The sequence below is a fragment of the Saimiri boliviensis genome, chromosome 11, assembly GCF_048565385.1.
Source record: "Saimiri boliviensis isolate mSaiBol1 chromosome 11, mSaiBol1.pri, whole genome shotgun sequence".
In the NCBI taxonomy this organism is placed as follows: domain Eukaryota; kingdom Metazoa; phylum Chordata; class Mammalia; order Primates; family Cebidae; genus Saimiri; species Saimiri boliviensis.
The window spans coordinates 97,136,397-97,157,271 of record NC_133459.1 but is presented as its reverse complement, the minus strand read 5'-3'; the positions used below and the strand labels follow the sequence as shown (position 1 = coordinate 97,157,271).

General features: G+C 38.8%; 2 protein-coding genes across 7 annotated transcripts in view; both read right to left on the bottom strand.

The window, feature by feature from the left end:
• Positions 1-3,920: 3,920 nt before the first annotated feature.
• Positions 3,921-15,592, bottom strand: NRAS (NRAS proto-oncogene, GTPase). The gene is made up of 7 exons (XM_010344055.3): positions 15,504-15,592; positions 14,894-15,021; positions 12,933-13,111; positions 9,263-9,422; positions 8,259-8,382; positions 7,899-7,937; positions 3,921-7,801 (listed from the first exon to the last, which is right to left on the bottom strand). The coding sequence occupies exons 2-5, from the start codon at positions 15,002-15,004 to the stop codon at positions 8,263-8,265; spliced, it is 570 nt and encodes a 189-aa protein (XP_010342357.1). The 5' UTR covers positions 15,005-15,021; positions 15,504-15,592; the 3' UTR covers positions 3,921-7,801; positions 7,899-7,937; positions 8,259-8,262.
• A 169-nt stretch (positions 15,593-15,761) lies between these two features.
• Positions 15,762-20,875, bottom strand: part of CSDE1 (cold shock domain containing E1) — a 42,952-nt gene continuing 37,838 nt past the window's right edge. For all 6 annotated transcript variants that reach the window (XM_003933499.4, XM_003933497.4, XM_003933496.4 and 3 more), the window contains 4 exons: positions 19,487-19,665; positions 18,476-18,639; positions 17,469-17,601; positions 15,762-17,088 (listed from right to left, as the gene is read on the bottom strand). In XM_003933499.4, the coding sequence (XP_003933548.1) occupies positions 17,041-17,088; positions 17,469-17,601; positions 18,476-18,639; positions 19,487-19,665 (524 nt within the window). In that variant the 3' untranslated portion in view covers positions 15,762-17,040. The remainder of the gene's footprint in view (positions 17,089-17,468; positions 17,602-18,475; positions 18,640-19,486; positions 19,666-20,875) is intronic.

Sequence of the window (20,875 nt, the reverse complement as noted above, 5' to 3'; positions counted from 1 at the left end):
GATTGTGTCTATAAGAATACTGGGATCTGGACTAGACATGAGGATGTGATCTGGTGATTTGCAGTCTGATAGATAGCTGTGGAAGTAGATTGATGAAGTGAAGTGGTTTTTATGCGTTTACTTATGAAATATTTTTTAAACTAAATATTTTCTTCCCCCCACCAGAGACAGGATCTCACTCTGTGGGTCAAGCTGGAATTCAGTGGTATCGGTGCCATCATAGCTTACTGCAGCCTCAAACTCCTGGGCTCAAGTGATCCTCCTGTCTCAGTTTCCTGAATAGCTAGGACTATAGTCCCAGCTAGGACTATAACAGGTGTGACACTAGCTAAGATTTAAAACATTGTAGAGACAGGGTCTTGCTATGTTGCCCAGGCTGTTCTTCAACTCCTGGCCTCAAGTGATCCTCCCACGTTGGCCTCTCAAAGTGCTGACATTCCAAGCGTGAGCCACCATATCCAGCCTCAAACTAAATCGTGAATGAAACCTGAAAATGAAAATGATGAATGTGGAATTAATCTGGTGTGAAACTTGTAGGGAACTCCCACTTCTTCTCAACCTGCTTTTTCACCCTACCTCCTCCTCCTTCCTTGAAGTTTGGGGACAAGGGAGGAGGAGCAGAACCATAGCCATTCAGCCTCTCTTCGGTCTCCTTTATACTCCAAAGGCTTTGAGCAGCACGGTTTAAAAACTACTAGTGGCCAGGCATGGTGGCTCACGCCTGTAATCCCAACACTTTGGAAGGCCAAGGGAAGCAGATTGCTTCAACTCAGAAGTTGGAGACCACCCGGGGTAACATGGCAAAAACCCATCTCTATAAAAAGTACCAAAAAAGCCGGGTGTGGTGGTGCACCGGTAGTCCCAGCTAATGAGGAAGCTCACATGAGAGGACTGCTTGAGGATCCTGGGAGGTAGAGGTTGCAGTGAGCTGAGATGTAGTCACTTAACTCCAGCCTGGGCAACAGAGCCAGATCCTGTCTCAAAGCAAAACGAAACAAAACAAAACAACGTAACTACTAGTGAATCAAAAAGAGCGGATTCTGGAAAACAGGAGACACGGGTTTGAATTTTAGATAAAATCAATACATTTTTAGGGGATTCAGTTTTCTCATCAGTAAAATAGAGATGATTCCTACTTGATATGGTTGTGAAGGATTAAATAAGCTATGCAAAAGCACAAAGCAATATGTAAATATTAGTTTCTGTTTTTGTTTTGAGACAGGGTCTCACTCCGTCATTGGTGTGCAGCGACACGATCTCAGATCACCACAACCTCTGCCTTCCAGGCTCGAGATTCTCCTATCTCAGCCTCTCCAGTAGCTGGAATTGCAGGCATGCAACACCATGTCCAGCTAATTTTTTGTATTTTTAGTAAAGACTGGGTTTCACCATGTTGGCCAGGCTTGTCTCGAACTCCTGACCTCAAATGATTCACCTGCCTTGGCCTCCCAAATTGTTGGGATTACAGGCGTGAGCCACTGAGCCTGGCCTGGTTTGTTTCCAAGGAGAGGCCTGAGTGGCGATGAGATGTGAGACTGTATATGCTGCATCCTGGTAGCCAAGAAGACTTGCAGAAAAATCAGGGAAGGTGACCATGGGCAGTATCCAGAGGTCAGCAGCCAGAACACCGACAAGTTATGTCAGAGTAAACACTGTGATTCAACTTCGAAACAATCACCAAATTGCAATTAAGAAATTTTGTTTTAGAGGTTTCTGGGGAGACCCAGTAGAATATAAAAAATTCATACGGAACCAGTTATCTGTCAGAATCACTGCTGTATGCTCAGAGCAGTACAGGGACTAGGTAAGTTAATAAATTAGGAAGGAAAGTCATAAGGAAAATGTACCAAACTACGTAACAAAAGCATTTTGTTAGTGCTTGTGGCTATGCCTTACAGGGGATCCAAATATAGTTCTCTTAGAGTAACACAGGCCTTGGTAATTTGATTTCATATGTCATGCTAGTTTCATTTTGGACTTTAATAGTAAATGTCAAACTCCTCAACTTCACAGGCAAAACAAGCATACACTTATAAGATCTCTTGATCTAACTTTCAACATGTCTTTATACTTCATACCACTCATTTACAAAAATATTCCTATCAGGAATGTTGGGTCTCAGTTCTAAATGTGAATTGATTTACAAGAAAATATTTTAAAATCATGTGCAAGTTTTCTTTCAGACTTAGTTATAATCCACACATTTCAAGCTCCTACGGATGTATCAGTAGCGCCAATTGTACCACGTCCGTAGCATCCATTCTGAAAGATTGCTTTTCATAACATGGGTATTTCAGGCTGCTGCAAATAAAGGAGACTGCTAGTAGACAACTGCTAGCTACAACCACATCCTCCAGTATCAGGCACGTAGCTGCCTCTATCTTTAGAAACGTTTAATAGCACTGTAAGTCACAATATTGCAGGTGCTACCCATTTTTACTTCATATGGCTTCTACAAGTTGATGGTAATCTGAATTTATAGTAGTTAAGAGACTAAGTTCATTCCTCTCCTCCATTCCCCACTTCCACTCCCGAAACAACAGTAGTTTATAATAGACTATTTTGGTGCAACTCTGAAGTAAATAATGTGGTAGAATTCAACTGCAAATAATGGTCAACTCAAGTCTAGGTTCATGAATCTGAACCCTCTTACATTCCTTTTGCCACTGGAAAGAGTATTTATATCTATTCGGGATGTTCCTGAAGTTCCAGCTTTCTATTAAGGCGAAGGGCCACATTCTACTGCCCAGTGAATTTTAAAAGCATTACAAAGCATACCCTTCCCTTTTGGAAACTGGACATTTGGAAACTCTGTGCTCTTGAGTCATGGAGCTGGACATTCTCAGGCAGTTTTGCAAAATGATCACTAGCAAGGCCTCTTGGCCCCTTCTCATGTATTTATGGATATCAAATAACTCATGCAACTATGTTGGCCTTTCAATGACCTTGAGTATTGCTTATGAGAACAGAAACCTTAATAGCACAGAGATGCACAGATGTCCCCTCATATTCCAAATAAACAAGCTTTGTTAGGTACCTTCGCATCATTTGTTTCTGTTGCTTTATTTTGCTGAACAGAACAGCAGTTCTCATCTGAAAACATCTTTTCCTCTTTTCAATTAGAGGGTCAAATATTGGAACAAATTTTTGTAAAATGGATATAAAAAAACAGAATTATGGACTTTGTATCTTTCTCTCTCAGACTATTACCTAGGCCTATATATGAGGTGATAATTTGAAAGATACAAAGTTCATAATTCTGTTTTTCATATACATTTTATAATTAAAATATTTATACTTTCTAGTCCTAACTAGAAAAAATACTTTTGTCATTTAAAATTGGTTTTCTCAAGCTTACTTCAGCCACATGTTAATGACCTACCTTCCCTGTCTCCTTTTCAAGAAAAAAAAGTGAAAACAAATTTTGATAAGTCTTTGGTAGAGTAAACCAAGGTCTTCAAAATCATAACATTCCAGTTAATTGAAAATGCCTAGATATGCTATTATTCTTTTTAAAATCTCCTTAAGGTTGGGCAATCTGATACATCCTAATTCAACTCTCCAATTTTGCAAGTGAAGTAAAATTATATATAAGATTTTGGGCCAGTGAGTAAAATTATATTGGGCCTCAAGTTCTCTAGTCCCTAGCATCAATGCTCTTCCAACTACAGGGAGATTGCTAGATTTTTCAGTAATGCAAAAACAAGACAAAAGAGCTCCAATGGCATCTTAATGTATGCATACCTGACAAATATCTATGAAATCACTCCCAAGGTAATACTTTAAAGTAGGTTTTTATATATTTTATATGATAAAATGAGGAACTCAGATACTCCAACACTTCCAAATGTCACATCCGAAAGTTTGAAATTAATATTAGCATTCTATAAAGGTACTTCAGTGAAAATAAGAATTATGACTAAGCCAAGAACTTCCAGTTTTTATTTTTTAAACATCATTTAACAAGAAAAACATTCAACCAAATTTAAAAGAATTAGATTGGATTAATTTACAATAAAATAATCAACTTAAAATATCAGCCCTTCCATTTAGGGCCAAGGAGGCCAATGGTTCCTGTTTAAACAGCAGAATTGCACAATTATTTTTACTTATATTTAATGGCACACAAAAATAAAAATTTTACCACTTCCACTGACACCCTCCATTCCCTCCAGAGTAGAATTTATACAATTGCATCTTAGGTCAGAACTCAGGCTTTTAAAAACTATCTTGGCTGGGCATGGTGGCTCACGCCTGTAATCCCAGCACTTTGGGAGACCAAGGCGGGTGGATCACAAGGTCAGGAGTTCAAGACCAGCTTGACCAACATGGTGAAACCCTATCTCTACTAAAAATACAAAAATCAGCCGGATGTGGTGGCACGTGCCTGTAATCCCAGCTACTCAGGAGGCTGAGGCAGGAGAATCGCTTGAACCCGGGAGGCGGAGGTTTCAGTGAGCTGAGGTTGCGCCACTGCACTCCAGCCTGGGTGACAGAGCAAGACTCAGTCTCAAAAAAAAAAAAAAAACCATCTTACACTTTGAAATATAATACAACTACTCTGGTAACAAGAATACTTTTAAAACAATTCTTACAGAAAACAAATACCTTAGATAATTGTGTGGCACATTAGACTGCTCAAAGAAACAGCAAAGATGAAAAATAATGTACAAGAATTATAGTCCCTTGTTTATAGAAACCATCCAAATAAAATGTTTTCCCTAATTTTCCTTGCTTCTTATAATGTATTAGCAGAGATGAATTACAAGAAGCAGAATGCACCATTTTTTGGTTCTTGGTTGTAGCTGCCAGCTTAGTTCATGACTATAAATATAAAGCAAATATGATTATGCTCACAAGTTCCGGAATGGGAAAAATCCCAGATAGCTCTAAAATGTTTCTCTATCCTTGCTTTCAAGTCATGACAAAAAAATTCACAGCAGTTTAAAGGATGGTGAAAGACTAAACATAGGGCCCACTACAATAGAGATTCATTTTACCTATTACACTCCTATAGTAAAAACTGTAGTAAGTATGATATTATATTTAAGTAACATTCTATAGTAGGCTGTTGGAGCAAATACAGCATTTAGCAGGTTCATTTACAGACCAGGCATGGTAGCCTTTAGACAGAACATCTTATTTTCACACCCTTAAACATGTAACCTTTAAAAAAAACAAAAGGAACAAGTAATTTATGACAGCTGGCCAGGCACTTAATTTGGGGAAACAGAAGGATTTTGAGGTAAACTAGAATTATTTTCAGCAATCACAAACATGGCCTAAAAACTACTTTTTACACCACACTGAAGTTATTCAGCTTTTAAGTTTGTCACTCCTTTGTGCCAAAATTCACACCTAGGTCTAACTTTTTCCTTTTTTTTGATGAGTCTCGCTTTGTCACCCAGGTTGGAGTGCAGTAGCACGATCTCTGTTCACTGCAACCTCCACCTTCCGGGTTCAAGCAATTCTCCTGCCTCAGCCTCTCGAGTAGCTGGGACTACAGGCGCTGGGCACCGTGCCTGGCTAATTGTAACTTCTTAAGAAGCTATTCAAGGAACATACTCAAGTCTGAATTTTGGCCCCATTTAGAAACTTCTGTGCTTAGAACATACTTGAGAAAACTGTAAGTACATACATACAGAGGCTATTTATTGGCACAAGCGCCCAAGATGAGTAACTATCTTTCTCCCTAATTTGACATCCAATTTAAAAGGTTTTTAAGGAAAAAAAATCAAACTGCCAGTCACAGAACAACAACAACAACAACAACAAAACTGAGGTGATAAGCCTCACGAAAATTAGAGTAACACTGTGCCAGAAGGAGCAGAAACAGAAAAGCAGAATTTCCACTTACAAATGACAGTACTGTGAAAGCTCCCAGAATTAGCAGTAAGGAGCACAACTCTCCAGGTAAGTTATATTCTGGGCACAGAATATGTTTCTTCTTTTTTGAATTTCAAGGTAATATGACATTTGCTTAATAAATGAAAATTCGTAATACAGAAGATGGAGGACCTCAATAAGCATTTAGATATTAGAGGAAAGGAACAAAGTGGCCATTTTGGAATTAGTCTTTTATCGAAAGTTTTCCAATCCTATTTTTCATGAGAATTACCAGGGTATTATCTGCAAATGAAAATGGCAAACCTCCAAATCCTCATAACTATCAATTAATTATATCTTCCATTCCTGTCTCAACAATTTCAACTTCCTGCTTTGAACAAACTCATAAGCTCAGATTTATCAACATCTTGTTTTAAACCGTTCAAAGAACATTATAAATAAAGAAAATTTAAAACATTTTTCAGCTGAGACATCGTCATTCTCAAATGAGAATATTGGTTTAATTTAGAGTTTCTACATGGCTAAAAGAAAAAAAAAAAAAAAGGTTTAAATACATGATACCAAGTTTTCCAGTCACGGTAAAGGGCTTGTGCTAACTGATCTCTTCGTTCCTTGCAGGACTAACTGCAGGCATCCAGCAAAATTACTAGCTGGAGTTACTGATGCAATGAGCAAATGTAGAAGAATTTCTTTCTCTGTGATGCTAACTGGATTTCTTCAAGTTTTGAAACTATGACCCTGGTCCATTAGCACCATGCTTTACTCAACTGCAATAATCAAGCCTCTATTGCTGTCGGGGGAGGTGCAGAAGGTAGGGTGAGAAGGGGATTGAGGGCAATTATATACATCAAGATACCATGATATACGGTGAAAATGTAATTTGTTAATATACTATATTTGAGGTTTGAAAATCAGTGGTCACAGCTATTAAATAACAATGCACCAAAGTTTTACAATATTTGAACACCTGCAAATGTAGAGCTTTCTGGTATGACCCAAATTTGAATACAAATAGAAATTAATTGAATATTAGGCTTATCAGTAAGCTAGAGGAAACAAATACATTTTATAGGTAGTAACCTATGAAAAAAGTGGAGATCAGGTAAAAATTAAGTGAAATTATTCATACGCTTGCAGTTTCATCTTTCTCGTGGGAAAGCCCCAAAACAGGACTCTGGAAAACCAACTTTATACATGTACAAAATGGCATCTGCTCTCATATAGATACAGCTTTCCCTCAATGGTAGATAAGTCACAGACATATCTCAGACATTCATTTTCATGCATAAAGATTTTTGAGACATCTATTCCACTGAAGTATTATAAAGGAAGTCTACAAACCACTTCTATAAAAAGGCACTTCACTGTGAAAGTTGGATTTAGTTACATGAAAGCTGAGAAGACTAGGAGAGACTCAAAATTCAGTTTCATTTTTGTACTTATGAATCTAGAGCAGATGCCAGTTTAGAGAGTACAGCCGATAACACTAAAAACAAACCAAACAGCAATAATAACTATATTCTTGGTAAAACAGTAACTTATGACATTTCTCCAAAAATTAGCATAGTTCTAAGTTCAACAGTAAAAAGAAAAAAAAATCACCAGCAGTTGCTACCTTAGAGCTCAAGACACTGTTTTCAATAGAATTTCACGTTTGCAGTTTGGTTCTCTGTTTCAGACATGAACTGCTTTTCAGATGAAATGCCTGCGGTGGCAGAAGTGTGTTTGTGTTATGGAATAACCCAGGGCAGAAAAGTAACAGGGAGTAAGGAGAGGTGCATTTCTCTGGTCAGACAGCCAAGTGAGGAGGTAGTTACTCTGAGAACTTCTCAAATAGAGAATACTGTACTAAACTACTGAGAGCTGGGGGAGTAGCACGAGCTTCTCTGTGAGACTAAAGATAGCAACAGGAGTACTTCTCCTCCAGGGAAGTCAGGACCAGGTGTCAGTGCAGCTGAAATACAAATGAAATCTGTGTAAGTGACACATTCAGAGTGTAAGAAAAACAAGTATACAAAATTAACAGGAATGAGAATACATTTCCAAACTACCTTGAAAGTGGCTCTTTTCTGATAGAACTTTAAAAGTATCTGTAAGAAAAGAACACAAACAATGTCATTATTATCTAGTTTCAAAGTAGTGATCCTTCAAATTCCTGGTCATTGCCAGGAATAGGTAAGCCTACATTTCATAATGCCTTATAATTTCTAATGTTATCAAAAATATAAAGATACCTGTAGAATAATTAAATGTTTCAAATACTTTAGACCTCAGTACTTTCAGAGAGAGTGCCATAAGGAAAATATGCAGAAGAGCATAGGCAGAAGCTCAAATAACATAGAGACAGTAACACTCCTCCAAACTGCCCAAATACTAAGATTTATAATTATGCCAAAAAACCACATGCTCACCTCGTTACATCACCACACATGGCAATCCCATACAACCCTGAGTCCCATCATCACTGCTGTTGAGTTTTTTCATTCGGTACTGGCGTATTTCTCTCACCAGTGTGTAAAAAGCATCTTCAACACCCTATAAAAGGAAAAAATGAAAAACAACAACAACAACAAAAAACAACGGCAGAGACTGTTCAACGGACACAATCCAAATTGTAAGCTCTCTCGCATTTGTACCTCCTCATGTGGACATAAGATTCCAATTACTAAATTAATAGCTGATAAAATAAAATACGGTGATTTAAGAAAGAGAACACTAAATTTCATATTCCTATTGAATCATATGAACAGGCTGATATAAAAATGGCACATTTTGTCAAATAAACACTCAGGCAAAGGAAAATGGTAATGTGAGACATAAGGAACAGAACTATCAGATCTAAAGACTCCATTCAGGAGGCTTTAGCCCTAAACAGGGGCTGGTGTTGACAGAGAAAGAACTAATGTTTATCAATATTTTTAGTCAAGGATCTTCACTAATATCTGTGGATGTTAATGCAGGAGTAAACATGCCATACTAGAATATTACTAAGTTCATTTTGGGTTTAAACAAGTGATAAGAAAAAGAACACTATTAAAACATGCCTAACAATAAGCCAGGTGCTATAATCCCACAACTGCAATCCCAGCACTTTGGGAGCCCCAGGTGGGAAGATCGCTTGAGGCCAGGAGTTCAAGACCAGCTTGGGCAACATGGTAAAACCCCGTCTCCACTAAAAATACCAATATTAGCCGGGCATGGTGGTATGCACCTGTAGTCCCAGCTACTTGGGAGGCTAAGGCAGGAGAATCGCTTGAACCTGAGACTCGTCTAAAAAAAAAAAAAAAAGAAAAAAGAAAAAAAAAAGCATAACAAGAAAGAATATGAATGTGGATCACATCTCTGTCAGAGTTAATCAACTGATGTTCTCTGCCTAGAGCAAACCCTTGCACAAGTGCTGAATGCTGTACCATACCTGTCTGGTCTTGGCTGAGGTTTCAATGAATGGAATCCCGTAACTCTTGGCCAATTCGTGGGCTTGTTTTGTATCAACTGTCCTTGTTGGCAAATCACACTTGTTTCCCACTAGCACCATAGGTACATCATCGGAGTCTTTTACTCGCTTAATCTGCTCCCTGTAAAAAGGAATATGTCATCAGAACATAAGAAAAACAAGATTAGTCTGGGAGAAGTGGCTCATTCCTGTAATCCCAGCACTTTGGGAGGGTGAGGAGGGCAGATGGCTTGAACCCAGGATATGGAGACTAGCCTGGGCAACATGGCAAAATCCGATCTCTACAAAAAATATAAAAATTAGCTGGGTATGGTGGCACATGCCTGTGGTCCCAGTTAATTGGGAGACTGAGGTGGGAGGATCACCTGGGTCCATAAAGGTCAAGGCTGCAGGGAGCCATGATTGTTCCACTGCACTCCAGCCTCGGCAGCAGGAAAAAAAATTAGAAAAGAAAGTGGAAAAGAAAAGGGAAGAAAGAAAAGGAAAGAAAGGAAGGAAGACAGGAAGGAAGGCAGGCAGACAAGACTTCAGAAAGGAATGGCTAGAGCAAACTAGCAAATATTATGTAGCCCTATTATCTTCTAATAGTTTCACTTTTTTCTGCTTGAGACTTGATGCAGCAGCTATCAGGAAGCCATAAGTACAAGTTCACCTTCTACTGGGAGTAGATGGGTATTTTATCCTGATACATGCCCTAGTTAGGCTTCTGGATTCTCCCAAAGCACGAGGCTCTAGATTTAATTGGCAGCTAGAAATCACCCCTTAAATTAAGGTCTAATGTATAAAAAGTAAACCTCACTGCTGCTAAATAACTAGGCGTGATAGTATTTAATGGAAGACAGGCTATCACTTTTCAAGATGGGTGGTGCTCAAACATTTTCCTCGAATAAATTGTAAATGAAGCTGGGTACGGTGACTCCTGCCTATAGTCTTAGCACTTTGGGAGGTTCAGGTGGGAGGATCGCTTGACCTAGGAGTCTGAGACCAAGCTAGGCAACATGGCAAAACCTTGCTTCTACAAAAAATATAAAAATTAGCTGGGTATGGTGGCATGTGTGCCTGTGGTCCCAGCTACGCGGGAAGCTGAGGTGGAAGGATCCCTTGATCTCTGAGAGGTTAAGCCTTGAGAGTGTCATGCCACTGCACTCCAGCTTGGGCAACAGAGCAAGACTCTGTCTCAAAAAAACTAAAATAAGCTGGGCGCAGTGGTTCATGCCTGTAATCCCAGCACTCTGGGAGGCTGAGGCAGGGGGACCACTTGAGGTCAGGAGTTCGAGACCAGCCTGGCCAACATGGTGAAACCCCATCTCTACAAAAAAAAAAAAAAAAAAAAAAAAAAAATTAGCCAGGCATGATGGTGGACACCTGTAATTCTAGCTCCTCGGGAGGCTGAGGCAGGAGAATCTCTTGAACCCCGGAGGTGGAGGTTATGGTGAGCTACTGCACTCCAGCCTGGGCAAGAGCAAAATTCCATTTCAAAAAAAAAAGAAAAACTAAAATAAAACACCGTAGCTGTAAGTCCAAGCTATAAAATAGAAAACACAAGAACTGCTCTTAGTAAAGGGAGGCTGAAGCATCTAGAACTCCTGACTGTCTGACAGCACTCCCTTTGATGACAGGTAAGACACACAGCAGGGAAACTACTGGTTTAGACTGTTTTAACCAACATGATCCAATAGAACTTTCTGTGATAATGGAAATGGTCTATATCTGTACTGTTCAACATGGTAGCCACTAGCAGCTACTGAGCATTTGGTGGTTAAGAAACTAATTTCTAAATTTTACTTAATCTTAATTAACTGTAAATAACCACTTACTGCACAGTATTGTTCTACACTCTACTCTTGGATTACCCACTAAGTCCGGTATCTGAACTGCAGTCCATTGGCTATTTGCAAAACTGTGCTTGATGGCAGTAGCCTACATTAACAAATAAGACAGCCTTAAGTACCTGGACCATGCCACTGTTAGGTTACTACTGATTTTTACATTAAACAAGCCTCTTTGAGGATCCATAGGAAAATTTCCTTCTAGTAGCAGTATAATTCTGCTTCTTCTGAGCAACTGACTGCTTTCCGCATACAAATACTGAGTCTTTCGGCTGGCTAATTCCCTTTTCACAACAGTGACCGAATCTGTAGTCCACCTTCAGAAGTTCACTGGAGCTTCATGCACAATCACAGAATATACTCACTCTTAAATTTGTTTTGTTTCCTTTACTCTTTTGTCTCACTAAAGCCTATTTTTCATTAATTTTATCTTGCTTTACTATATGCATTTTAATAAGATGTTTTAAATACTCTTTGGTTTAAGGTAAGGCACATAGAAAAATGAATAAATGCCTTGTAAGAAAAAAGAAAAATGACTTCTAGAAATTCAACAAATATTATTAGATGCATGCCAAGTGTGAGAATTTTATTATTACTATTACTTTTAGGCAGAAAAAATGAGAAGTTCAACAGGTTAGGAAAAGAACACTTGGATTCAGTTTTGGAGCAATCTGCTTTTGAAAGCAGACATCTTCACACGGATGGAAAATAAGCCAGGACTCAAGCCTTTAGGCAGAACATTTAAGTAGCATTTACTGTGTGCCAGGTACTATTCTGAGTGATCTGCATGTTTATTAAAACTCTAATCTTCACAACAACTCTATGAGGAAGGTATTATTATCTCCATATTATAGGTAAGGAAAGCCACATAGCCCCAAAGTCACATCGCTAATAAATAGAGCTAGGCTTCAATCCAGGTAGAGTTGCTATATGTAACCATTATATTATTCTGTTTAAGAACACTGTGCTAAGAAAAAGGAGCTTTGGGTTTTTGGTCCTGGCTCTGCTACTAATAAATGATCTTCTGAGCCATTTCTGATTCTGTAAAATAATAATATTGTACTAGAATGTTTATGGTCCAATCTAGCTTTGAAACTTTATGGTTCTATAGACAAAGTCTGTCTTTATGTTCCTTTGCTTTGGTTTCATGTTTATGTATTCGCCTTTTGTTTTTTCCTATCATCTTTTTTTTTTTTTTTTTTTTTTTTTTTTTTTTTTTGAGACAGGGTCTTGCTCTGTTGGCTAGCTGGAGTGATGCTGCCTCGACCTCCTGAGCTCACATGATCCTCCCACCTCTGCCTCTGAGTAGCTGCCACCATGTCTGACTAGTTTGTTTAATTTTTATTTGTGTAGAGGACAGGGTCTTGCTTTGTTGCCCCGGCTGGTTTCCAACTCCTGGTCTCAGAGTGATTCTTCCACCTTGGCCTCCCAAAGTACTGACATTCCATGTGTGAGCCACTGTGCCTGGCCCATCTTTTCCATTACATACTGAAAGATGTTTCTTGGAGATGTTTTCCTCTCTGAAATTCCTTTGTGATCTCTAATTACAACAACTATAGTTCTGAACCGTTCCCAGTAGCATGCTTCACTTATTATTAAACATTACAGGAAGAGTATATTATGTAAAATAAATTCCAGTATTAACTTTCAGTAATTACTCTAGATTCTCAATGTCAAACAACCTAAAACCAACTCTTGCCATAATTAAAAAGCTCCATCTTCCCTAGTGTGGTATCCTCATTTCCCTATAAAGCTTCGGAACACAAAGATCATCCTTTCAGAGAAAATAATGCTCCTAGTACCTGTAGAGGTTAATATCCGCAAATGACTTGCTATTATTGATGGCAAATACACAGAGGAAGCCTTCGCCTGTCCTCATGTATTGGTCTCTCATGGCACTGTACTCTTCTTGTCCAGCTGTATCCAGTATGTCCAACAGACAGGTTTCACCGTCTATTACCACCTGTTTTCTGTAAGAATCCTGGGGGTGTGGAGAGTAAGGGGGCGGGAGGGGAAGGAGGTTCAATATTTACTTAAAAACCACAAGGAATGCAATGTATTTGCCAAGGTTAAATATGTTTCTAACTATTCAAGTCCATTTCTGCCTATCTGGTTTGTCCTTCAAATTGCTATTATATGATCACAAACAAAAAGTATCCAATGTCATCCTAGGTAAAACAACAATAACAACAGCAAAATCATCAAATTCTATATGCCTGAAGAAAAGAAATATAGTTACTCTGTTCCTGGAAAAGATTAAAAAACCAAGGTAACTCAAATGACAACTCTACTGCAGCCAGGAGGCTACAGATTAAGAACCTAGTGTATTTCACTAAGCAAGGAACTGGACTGTTGTTTTATTTGCGCTGTTTAAGAAATCTAAACAAAACCTCTACCAATTAGAACCTGGTCCTATATACATTATTTGTGTTTATGACTAAATATACAAATACCTTTTGTTTCAGAGAAGGTTATAACACCAAATATTTTTTTTCTCATGCAGATGTATCTTTGGGAAGTATTCCTGGATCAAATTCTTAAAGGTTGCAAACAAAGTATAGTTATAATTAATCTCAGAAAGACAGACATGAAAAGATCATATAAAAAAATTTTCATTTTGGTTTTAAGGCAACAGGCCTTTTATTTGTATTTTAATAATGTCATCACACCTGGAGAATTTTGGAGTATTAGAAGTGCTCTATACTGTTATCTGGGTGGCGGCTACATGAGTATATAAAAATGCAAAAAGCGCTAGGCTGTAGACCTAAGATTTAAGTATTTTACTTATGTAAATTGCTCAATAAATAAAACAAAATATTTTTAAAACTTATTAAAATATTAAATATTTAATATAAAATATTAAAGCTGTTAAGCCTGAAATAAAGATTTTGCCAAGGATTAGCAACCAATTTTTTTATAGTGGCTATATTTGAGTTAGTTTGCATCAATTAAACACTAGCAGCCAGATGGTAGGGAGGCCCAGTGTTAATTAAAATAATCTCTAAAGTTAGACATTTCTAAACTGAACAAAATGACAAAACCCTTTATTTAAACAGCCTTAGATGCCACTTACTGAAGACAATTTGTATCATGAACTCTCACGGTAACAACAGAATACCTAAGTACTATTACATAGTCCTTTACCATTGATAAATAACTTAAATATATTATTTAATTTTCCATAACATCCCTGTGTGGTAAACAGGACAAGTTTATAGTAATTTAATACAAGACGACGAAAATGAGGCTGAGAGAGATTCATTTGCTTAATAACACACAAGTAAATTAACTGGAAACAGAGACCCATATCCTAGGTATAAAGACTAAAAATCTCAAGTTCTTGTGACTCCAATCATCTGGTCTCAGCTGCTTCAACTAGCTAATAAAAAAAATTGAAGAACACTCAGATCTCTGAATCCTTTATCTCCATCCTATTATCTCCTACACAGACAGTCTCGTTACTATGGCCTGTATTTCTCATGTAATAGAGATGTCATATACGAAGAAACTCATGAATGAACTCAACACTGAATTTGCAATAGTTTACATAACTCTTAAAAACTGGAAACGTTTAAGAAACTTCAGCAGCTAATAAAAATAAAGTGTTCGCTATAAACACGGAAAGCTTATTGCATATCTGAATGCAGTACCCAAAACAACTTTTTACTTTCTCTCCTTTTATTCTTTTAATGAAGAATATGGGTAAAGATGATCCGATAAGTGAGAGACAGGGTCAGGTCAGCGGACTACCACTGGGCCTCACCTCTATGGTGGGATCATATTCATCTACAAAGTGGTTCTGGATTAGCTGGATTGTCAGTGCGCTTTTCCCAACACCACCTGCTCCAACCACCACCAGTTTGTACTCAGTCATTTCACACCAGCAAGAACCTGTTGGAAACCAGCAATCAGGGTTAATTGATGAGCCACAGTTACAGTACTTTAAAGCTTTCTATAATCAATGGAAACGAAAACCTGAGCGTGACCTTCCATTTGGTTCTTAAAGTGATTCGGGAACACAAAAACACCAAACTAATTAACGTCGGCCTCACATTTCTGGAGTAGTCTTCTAGCAACCCCCACCCTTGGCTATTTTTCAAGTCCTTGGGCCCCGCCCTCAGCCTAAGCAATGGAAATCCCCCTTCCTATTACTCCTGTAAGCCTTTTCAGCTCTAGCGGGCAGCCTACAGGCCGTAACTCCTTTTCATTCTCCCTTCCGTCTCCAAAGATCTCCCCACGCAGGCACCAAATGGAAGGACCCCCGCCCAAGGCCTTTGTCTCCAGCTGGTAGATTTTGCTCAATTCCTGGCATCAGTGAAACGCCTGAACATTCCACAACTCAAAGCCGAACACTATGCATGCGAGAACCTTACCTCAAGCTCTACTGCCTCTGCTTTGGACAGATTTAGGACCACAGCTGGGAAAAATGTTGGAGACCCCGGAACCGCCATGAACAGCACCCACCAGGGAGCGGCACTTCCGGCCCCGCCCGCTACGTAATCAGTCGGCGCCCCAGGCGCCTGAGTCCCCGCCCTGGCCACGTGGGCCTCCGAACCAGGAGTCACGCGGCAGGCCGCACCCAGACCCGCCCCTCCCACACGGGACGTTTCAATAATGAAAGCGCTAGGTGCTAGTGTCTCAAAAATCAGTAAAACTTTATTCGCTTCCATTCTTTCGCCATTAACAGAAAACTGGAGAAAGCAAAAATGTTTTGTGTTTACAAAGATAAACGGCCTCTTTACCCAGAGATCAAAACCTCAAACGACAAGGGGGAAGATAAAAGAGCCCTCCCCCACATCCCCTGAGCTGACCCTTGTCTTTTTAGACAAAGCCTTCAGTCCACTGGCCAGGGACCCTGTATATGGCCAATTCAAGAAGAGGGCCAAGAAATCAGACCCATCTATTCCCGTGATATAAAGTTGAACAGAAGCTACACCAAGGGTCAAGTGTCTGTATTTCACAGGACACAGTAACCAGGCGGCTACTTATAAAAAAAACAAGATTCATTTCAGGCACAACTTTTTTATTTTTTTTTTTTTTTCTGTTTTGTTTTTAAATCAGTAAAAGAAACTGGGTCCTAGAAGCTGCAGTGATCTAAGCAGCAGCAAGTTTGTGCATTCATTTTTTTTTTGTTTGTTTTTGTTTAAATATGTTTAAATTATCACACTGCTGGAACTCCTCATTTGCATGAAATTCTGCACCATACTTACTTATTGTAGTAAAGTCACCCCCCACCCCAGGAAAAAAAAAAAACTACTCTGGAAGATAATTTTCACTGAAATATAACCAAACTTCTTTAAGTGGATTGTGACAAGATTATAAATGATATGAAAAATAACATTTCAAAATTTGGCCATTAACTTTAAGAAATGGTTTGCCCATACAAATTTTTTGTAATTTTTAAAAGATAATATATTCTACCCTCATATGGTCCTCAGAATTAAAGCATAATGAACAGGAAGAAAAAGAAAAAGAATGCAACTGAGTGCTAAGGCAGAATATCTTGCCAGAAGTAATCAATGAAGGTAGAGTATAAAATGAATATCAAGTGCAGAATTTCATAGGGCCAACAAGATATAACAGTCTATATTTTTCACTTACACAGGCGAAGTGGATTTTGCAATTAACAGTTGCGTTAAATGCACCAAATAAAGCTCCTAAAATTGATACTATAAGGCGCCACCTTAAGTTTTCCAGGCTGCAACTGTGCATTATTTTAAAATGGTTTTCTTAAATTTATTTATTTTTTTTTTAAACATAACACGAGGAAGGTGTTAAAACTGGTGTAATAGCTCAATAGAATAAGTATTCCAGATTTCGGGAGGGATGAAGAGGGAGATATTCAGAACCCTTCACCAGATTCCCCCCAACTTGATCAAAGTGGATTAATGATGTGCTTTGTGGATGTGGTTAGTCAATGACACCAGCTTGACGGATCTTTCTTTCTGCACCAAACCCCTGTGGGGGGAAAAAAAAATCCTTCAGTTAATGATTTGAGTGCACAACAATCATGGTACATTGACTATTCCCAAATGAAACTACAAAAGCATTATTTTTAATCAACTTATGCACTACTAATTCTTTCCTTGAGAAAATCCATAGTAAGCCCTTCTGACCCATTACCTAAACTATCTTCAAAGTATCAAGAAAAGAAAATGGGCTTCTTACTGTAAGTAACCACTAGGTTAGGGGCTGAATCAATGTGTAAAGTCCTAAACCAGTTATAAGCAATATGGAAGTCTCCTTGCTTAAGTTTCCTGACCTATTATTTAAATAGAACCACATATTATATGTTAGTCTATCATTTGGCCTCCCCCAAGCCTTGTATGGGCTCATACCATTGAATTATCTGGTCCCCTTGGCTGACGAAGAACCATTAGGCGAGGAGCACTGGCATCATCCAGGGTGATGTTCTTCAAGCGATTGACCAACCGATCAGGTCGAGGAGCTGCAACAGCCTTGGGGCCCTCACTGTAATGAAGTCAAAAGATGAGAAGAAACCACACTTGGTGGGCAGACAGCAAGCACCTGCAAAGGAGTGTGTTTTCTATCTAACTGCCCAAATGACTCACTTTTAATGACAGGGCTCTCACCTCATCTACCTAGCTGGAAAGACAAGACAGACAAGTTTGTTTATATATTATTTTCCCCAACTCAATGTTCCAATTTAATAGGAATGGAAGGAATCATTTGCAGACCCTAGACTTGAATGGAATTGGACTGACCAGTTCCACAGATGCATAAAAAAACAAGGTAGCAGATGTGGTAGCTAACATCTGCAATCCCAGCACTTTGAGAGGGCAGGGCAGGAGGAACACCTGAGCCCAGAACTTTGACACCAGCCTAGGCAAAACAGTGGGACCATGTCTCTACAAAAAATAAAATTGGCTGGGTGTAGTGGCGCATGCTTGTAGTCCCAGCTACTCGGGAAGCTGACATGGGAGAAGTGCTTAGGCCCAGGGGGTTGAGGTTGCAATGAGTCGTGATGGTGCCACTACACTCCAGCCTGGTTAACAGAGTGAGACTGTCTCTGGAGTGGGTGGGGGTGGGGGGGTGATGAAGCAAAGCGGCATTATGAGTCAGAATGGTTAAACTATTAGAATTTTAAGCACCATATAACCAGAAATGACTTAATGGAAGAAATGGAATTCAGAAAAAAAATTTTTTAAACATGTACTACAAAATCTTTTTATATTAGACTAGAAGTAGGAAGTAGCAGGAAATAAAAAGTGGCAGAAGAGGGGAAAAAAACAAGGCACAGAAAAGTAAAGTAATGTGACGAACAGAGACTAGAGTTGAGATACTCCAGGGTAGTTACTAATCAAACCACAATAACAAAACTCACCAAACTCGCCAAACATTACAGGCGCTGCACTTGCCAGTGCGCTGATTAAGAATCACTGAGAACTCCACCTCATCTCCTGCCTGTAGCTCAATGCCATCCTGAACTTCTTTCACATGGAAAAAGAGCTTCTTGCTATCTCCTACTTCATAGTTAATGAAGCCAAACTGAAAAAGAAAAGAAAGGAAATAGCTAAAAAAGAGAAGATATGCCACACCTCACTCTGAATGAGGCACAATGCCTGTCCATATCTTAAGGATGTATAAAACATGGTATTAACATTGATACTGCAATCCAGCTGCCCGTAGTAAAACTTGTCAGGGAAGAAATGAATCTTTGAAATCAGTGCTATTTATCATAAACTTGACCCAAACAAATAAAAGTTCCTTCATACATTATGAACTAAGCTTTTTGAATTAAGCAAACTCATGAGGAAGCTGTTACTTCAACATATACATTGTTTTGATCCCTTCTAGAATTAAGCTGGGTTATAGTATTCTATGAAGCAGCCATACAAAATGTTATGTTCTCTGTACTGATGAAAAACATTCTGAGAACTGAAATTTCCCTGAGATCTCCGTAGTAAGACTAAGCTTGTTTGCCCGAAGCTTGTTTTTTCAGTACTTGTGAACACAATTTCTGTGTTTATGCAAAAGAAGTTTAAAGCAAAAGTGTACAAACCCATATAGTTAGTCCTTCTATTCTGGAAATCTCACCCTAAACTTATTTTCTCCATTGTGTAGTATCAGTTACTAACACCACTCTTATTTTTGCATTGCTAATATAGTCACTTTTCCTTTGTATAGTTTTGTTTTTATTAAGCTACCTCAAATGACTGAAAAAAAAAAAAGCTAAAGTAAAGCTACCTCAAATGACTGGAAAAAAAAAAAAAGCTAAAGTAGAAATAAAAAACAAATCAATGTTGGTAATTTCCCCTTGGCTAAAAAAATTTCAAGGTTTTGGTTACCAACTCATAGAAGGATCAAATTCAGATGCAGAGATGCTGGCACTTACCTGATCTTTCACACATTCCACTGTGGCCCTACGCAGGGGTGTGATGTTGTAAGCCATAGTTTGTGCATTTTGGCCCAGGACACACAATTGGAACTTGACGCTCTCCCCTTTCTGCAGGCAATCCCCTTTGTTGGCCATTCCAACGATGCCAAATGGATAGACCTCACCTTTCATATTCCCTGTAGGAAAAAACAGGTACAAAGTCTAAGAGCTATTATTTCTTTCTTTTTTTTTTTTTTTTTTGAGACGGAGTTTCGCTCCTGTTACCCAGGCTGGAGTGCAATGGCGCGATCTCGGCTCACTGCAACCTCCGCCCCCTGGGTTCAGGCAATTCTCCTGCCTCAGCCTCCTGAGTAGCTGGGATTACAGGCACACGCCACCATGCCCAGCTACTTTTTTGTATTTTTAGTAGAGACAGGGTTTCACTATGTTGACCAGGATGGTCTTGATCTCTTGACCTCGTGATCCACCCGCCTCGGCCTCCCAAAGTGCTGGGATTACAGGCTTGAGCCACCGCACCCGGCCTAAGAGCTATTATTTCACAACAGTCCTCTGCTGATGATCCTAGAAAGTTTATGTTACCTAAAGACAATATATTTTTGGAAGTTTATACTTACATATATACACACACACACACACACACACACACACACACACACACACAATATATATACTTGGAAGTTTCACCTTAAAGCTTAAATGAAATCCTAAATGTTAAATACTACCATGGAACCAAATGAGAACATGACAGCTCATCAGTAGTTTACTAGCTGATGAATAATTTTAAACTGAATTCATAAATTAAAAGAAAAATCATACTGTCATTTACAATCCCATTACCTAAGTTTAAAGCACTATGGGTTGCTAATGTCCACAACAGTATCTTCTTCCCAAGTTCACAATATGAGCCAACCAGCCAAAAATATTTTTGTCCCGTAAGAAGCCAGTAAACAACTACAAACAGGCAAAAACAATCCAGATAAATTTCTTTGACACTCCATCTCCTTTTTTTTGTTCTAATTCTGGCTCCCTCAAACTAATAGGTTCTTTTTTCCAGATCAGAGATCAAAAAGCTTTTTCCTAAAGGGCCAGAGAGTACATACTTTAGGTTTGTAAGTCATCCTGTCTAGCCAACTCTGCTGTTGTAGTGAGAAAGCAACCAAAAACAATATATAAACAAATGCTTGTGGCTGCGTATCAAAGAAACTATCACGAAAAAAGGCCATTATATATGCTGAGCCCTGCCTCAAAGTATAAAGTTGCCTGGAGGCCAGTGCAGGCTATAGATAAAAACTATGCCAAAGAATTTAGCTGCCTAATTCAGCATCCAAGCAAATGTGTTCAGTCAACAAAGGGAAAACATGAGAAAAAACAGGTGGGAAGTGGAAG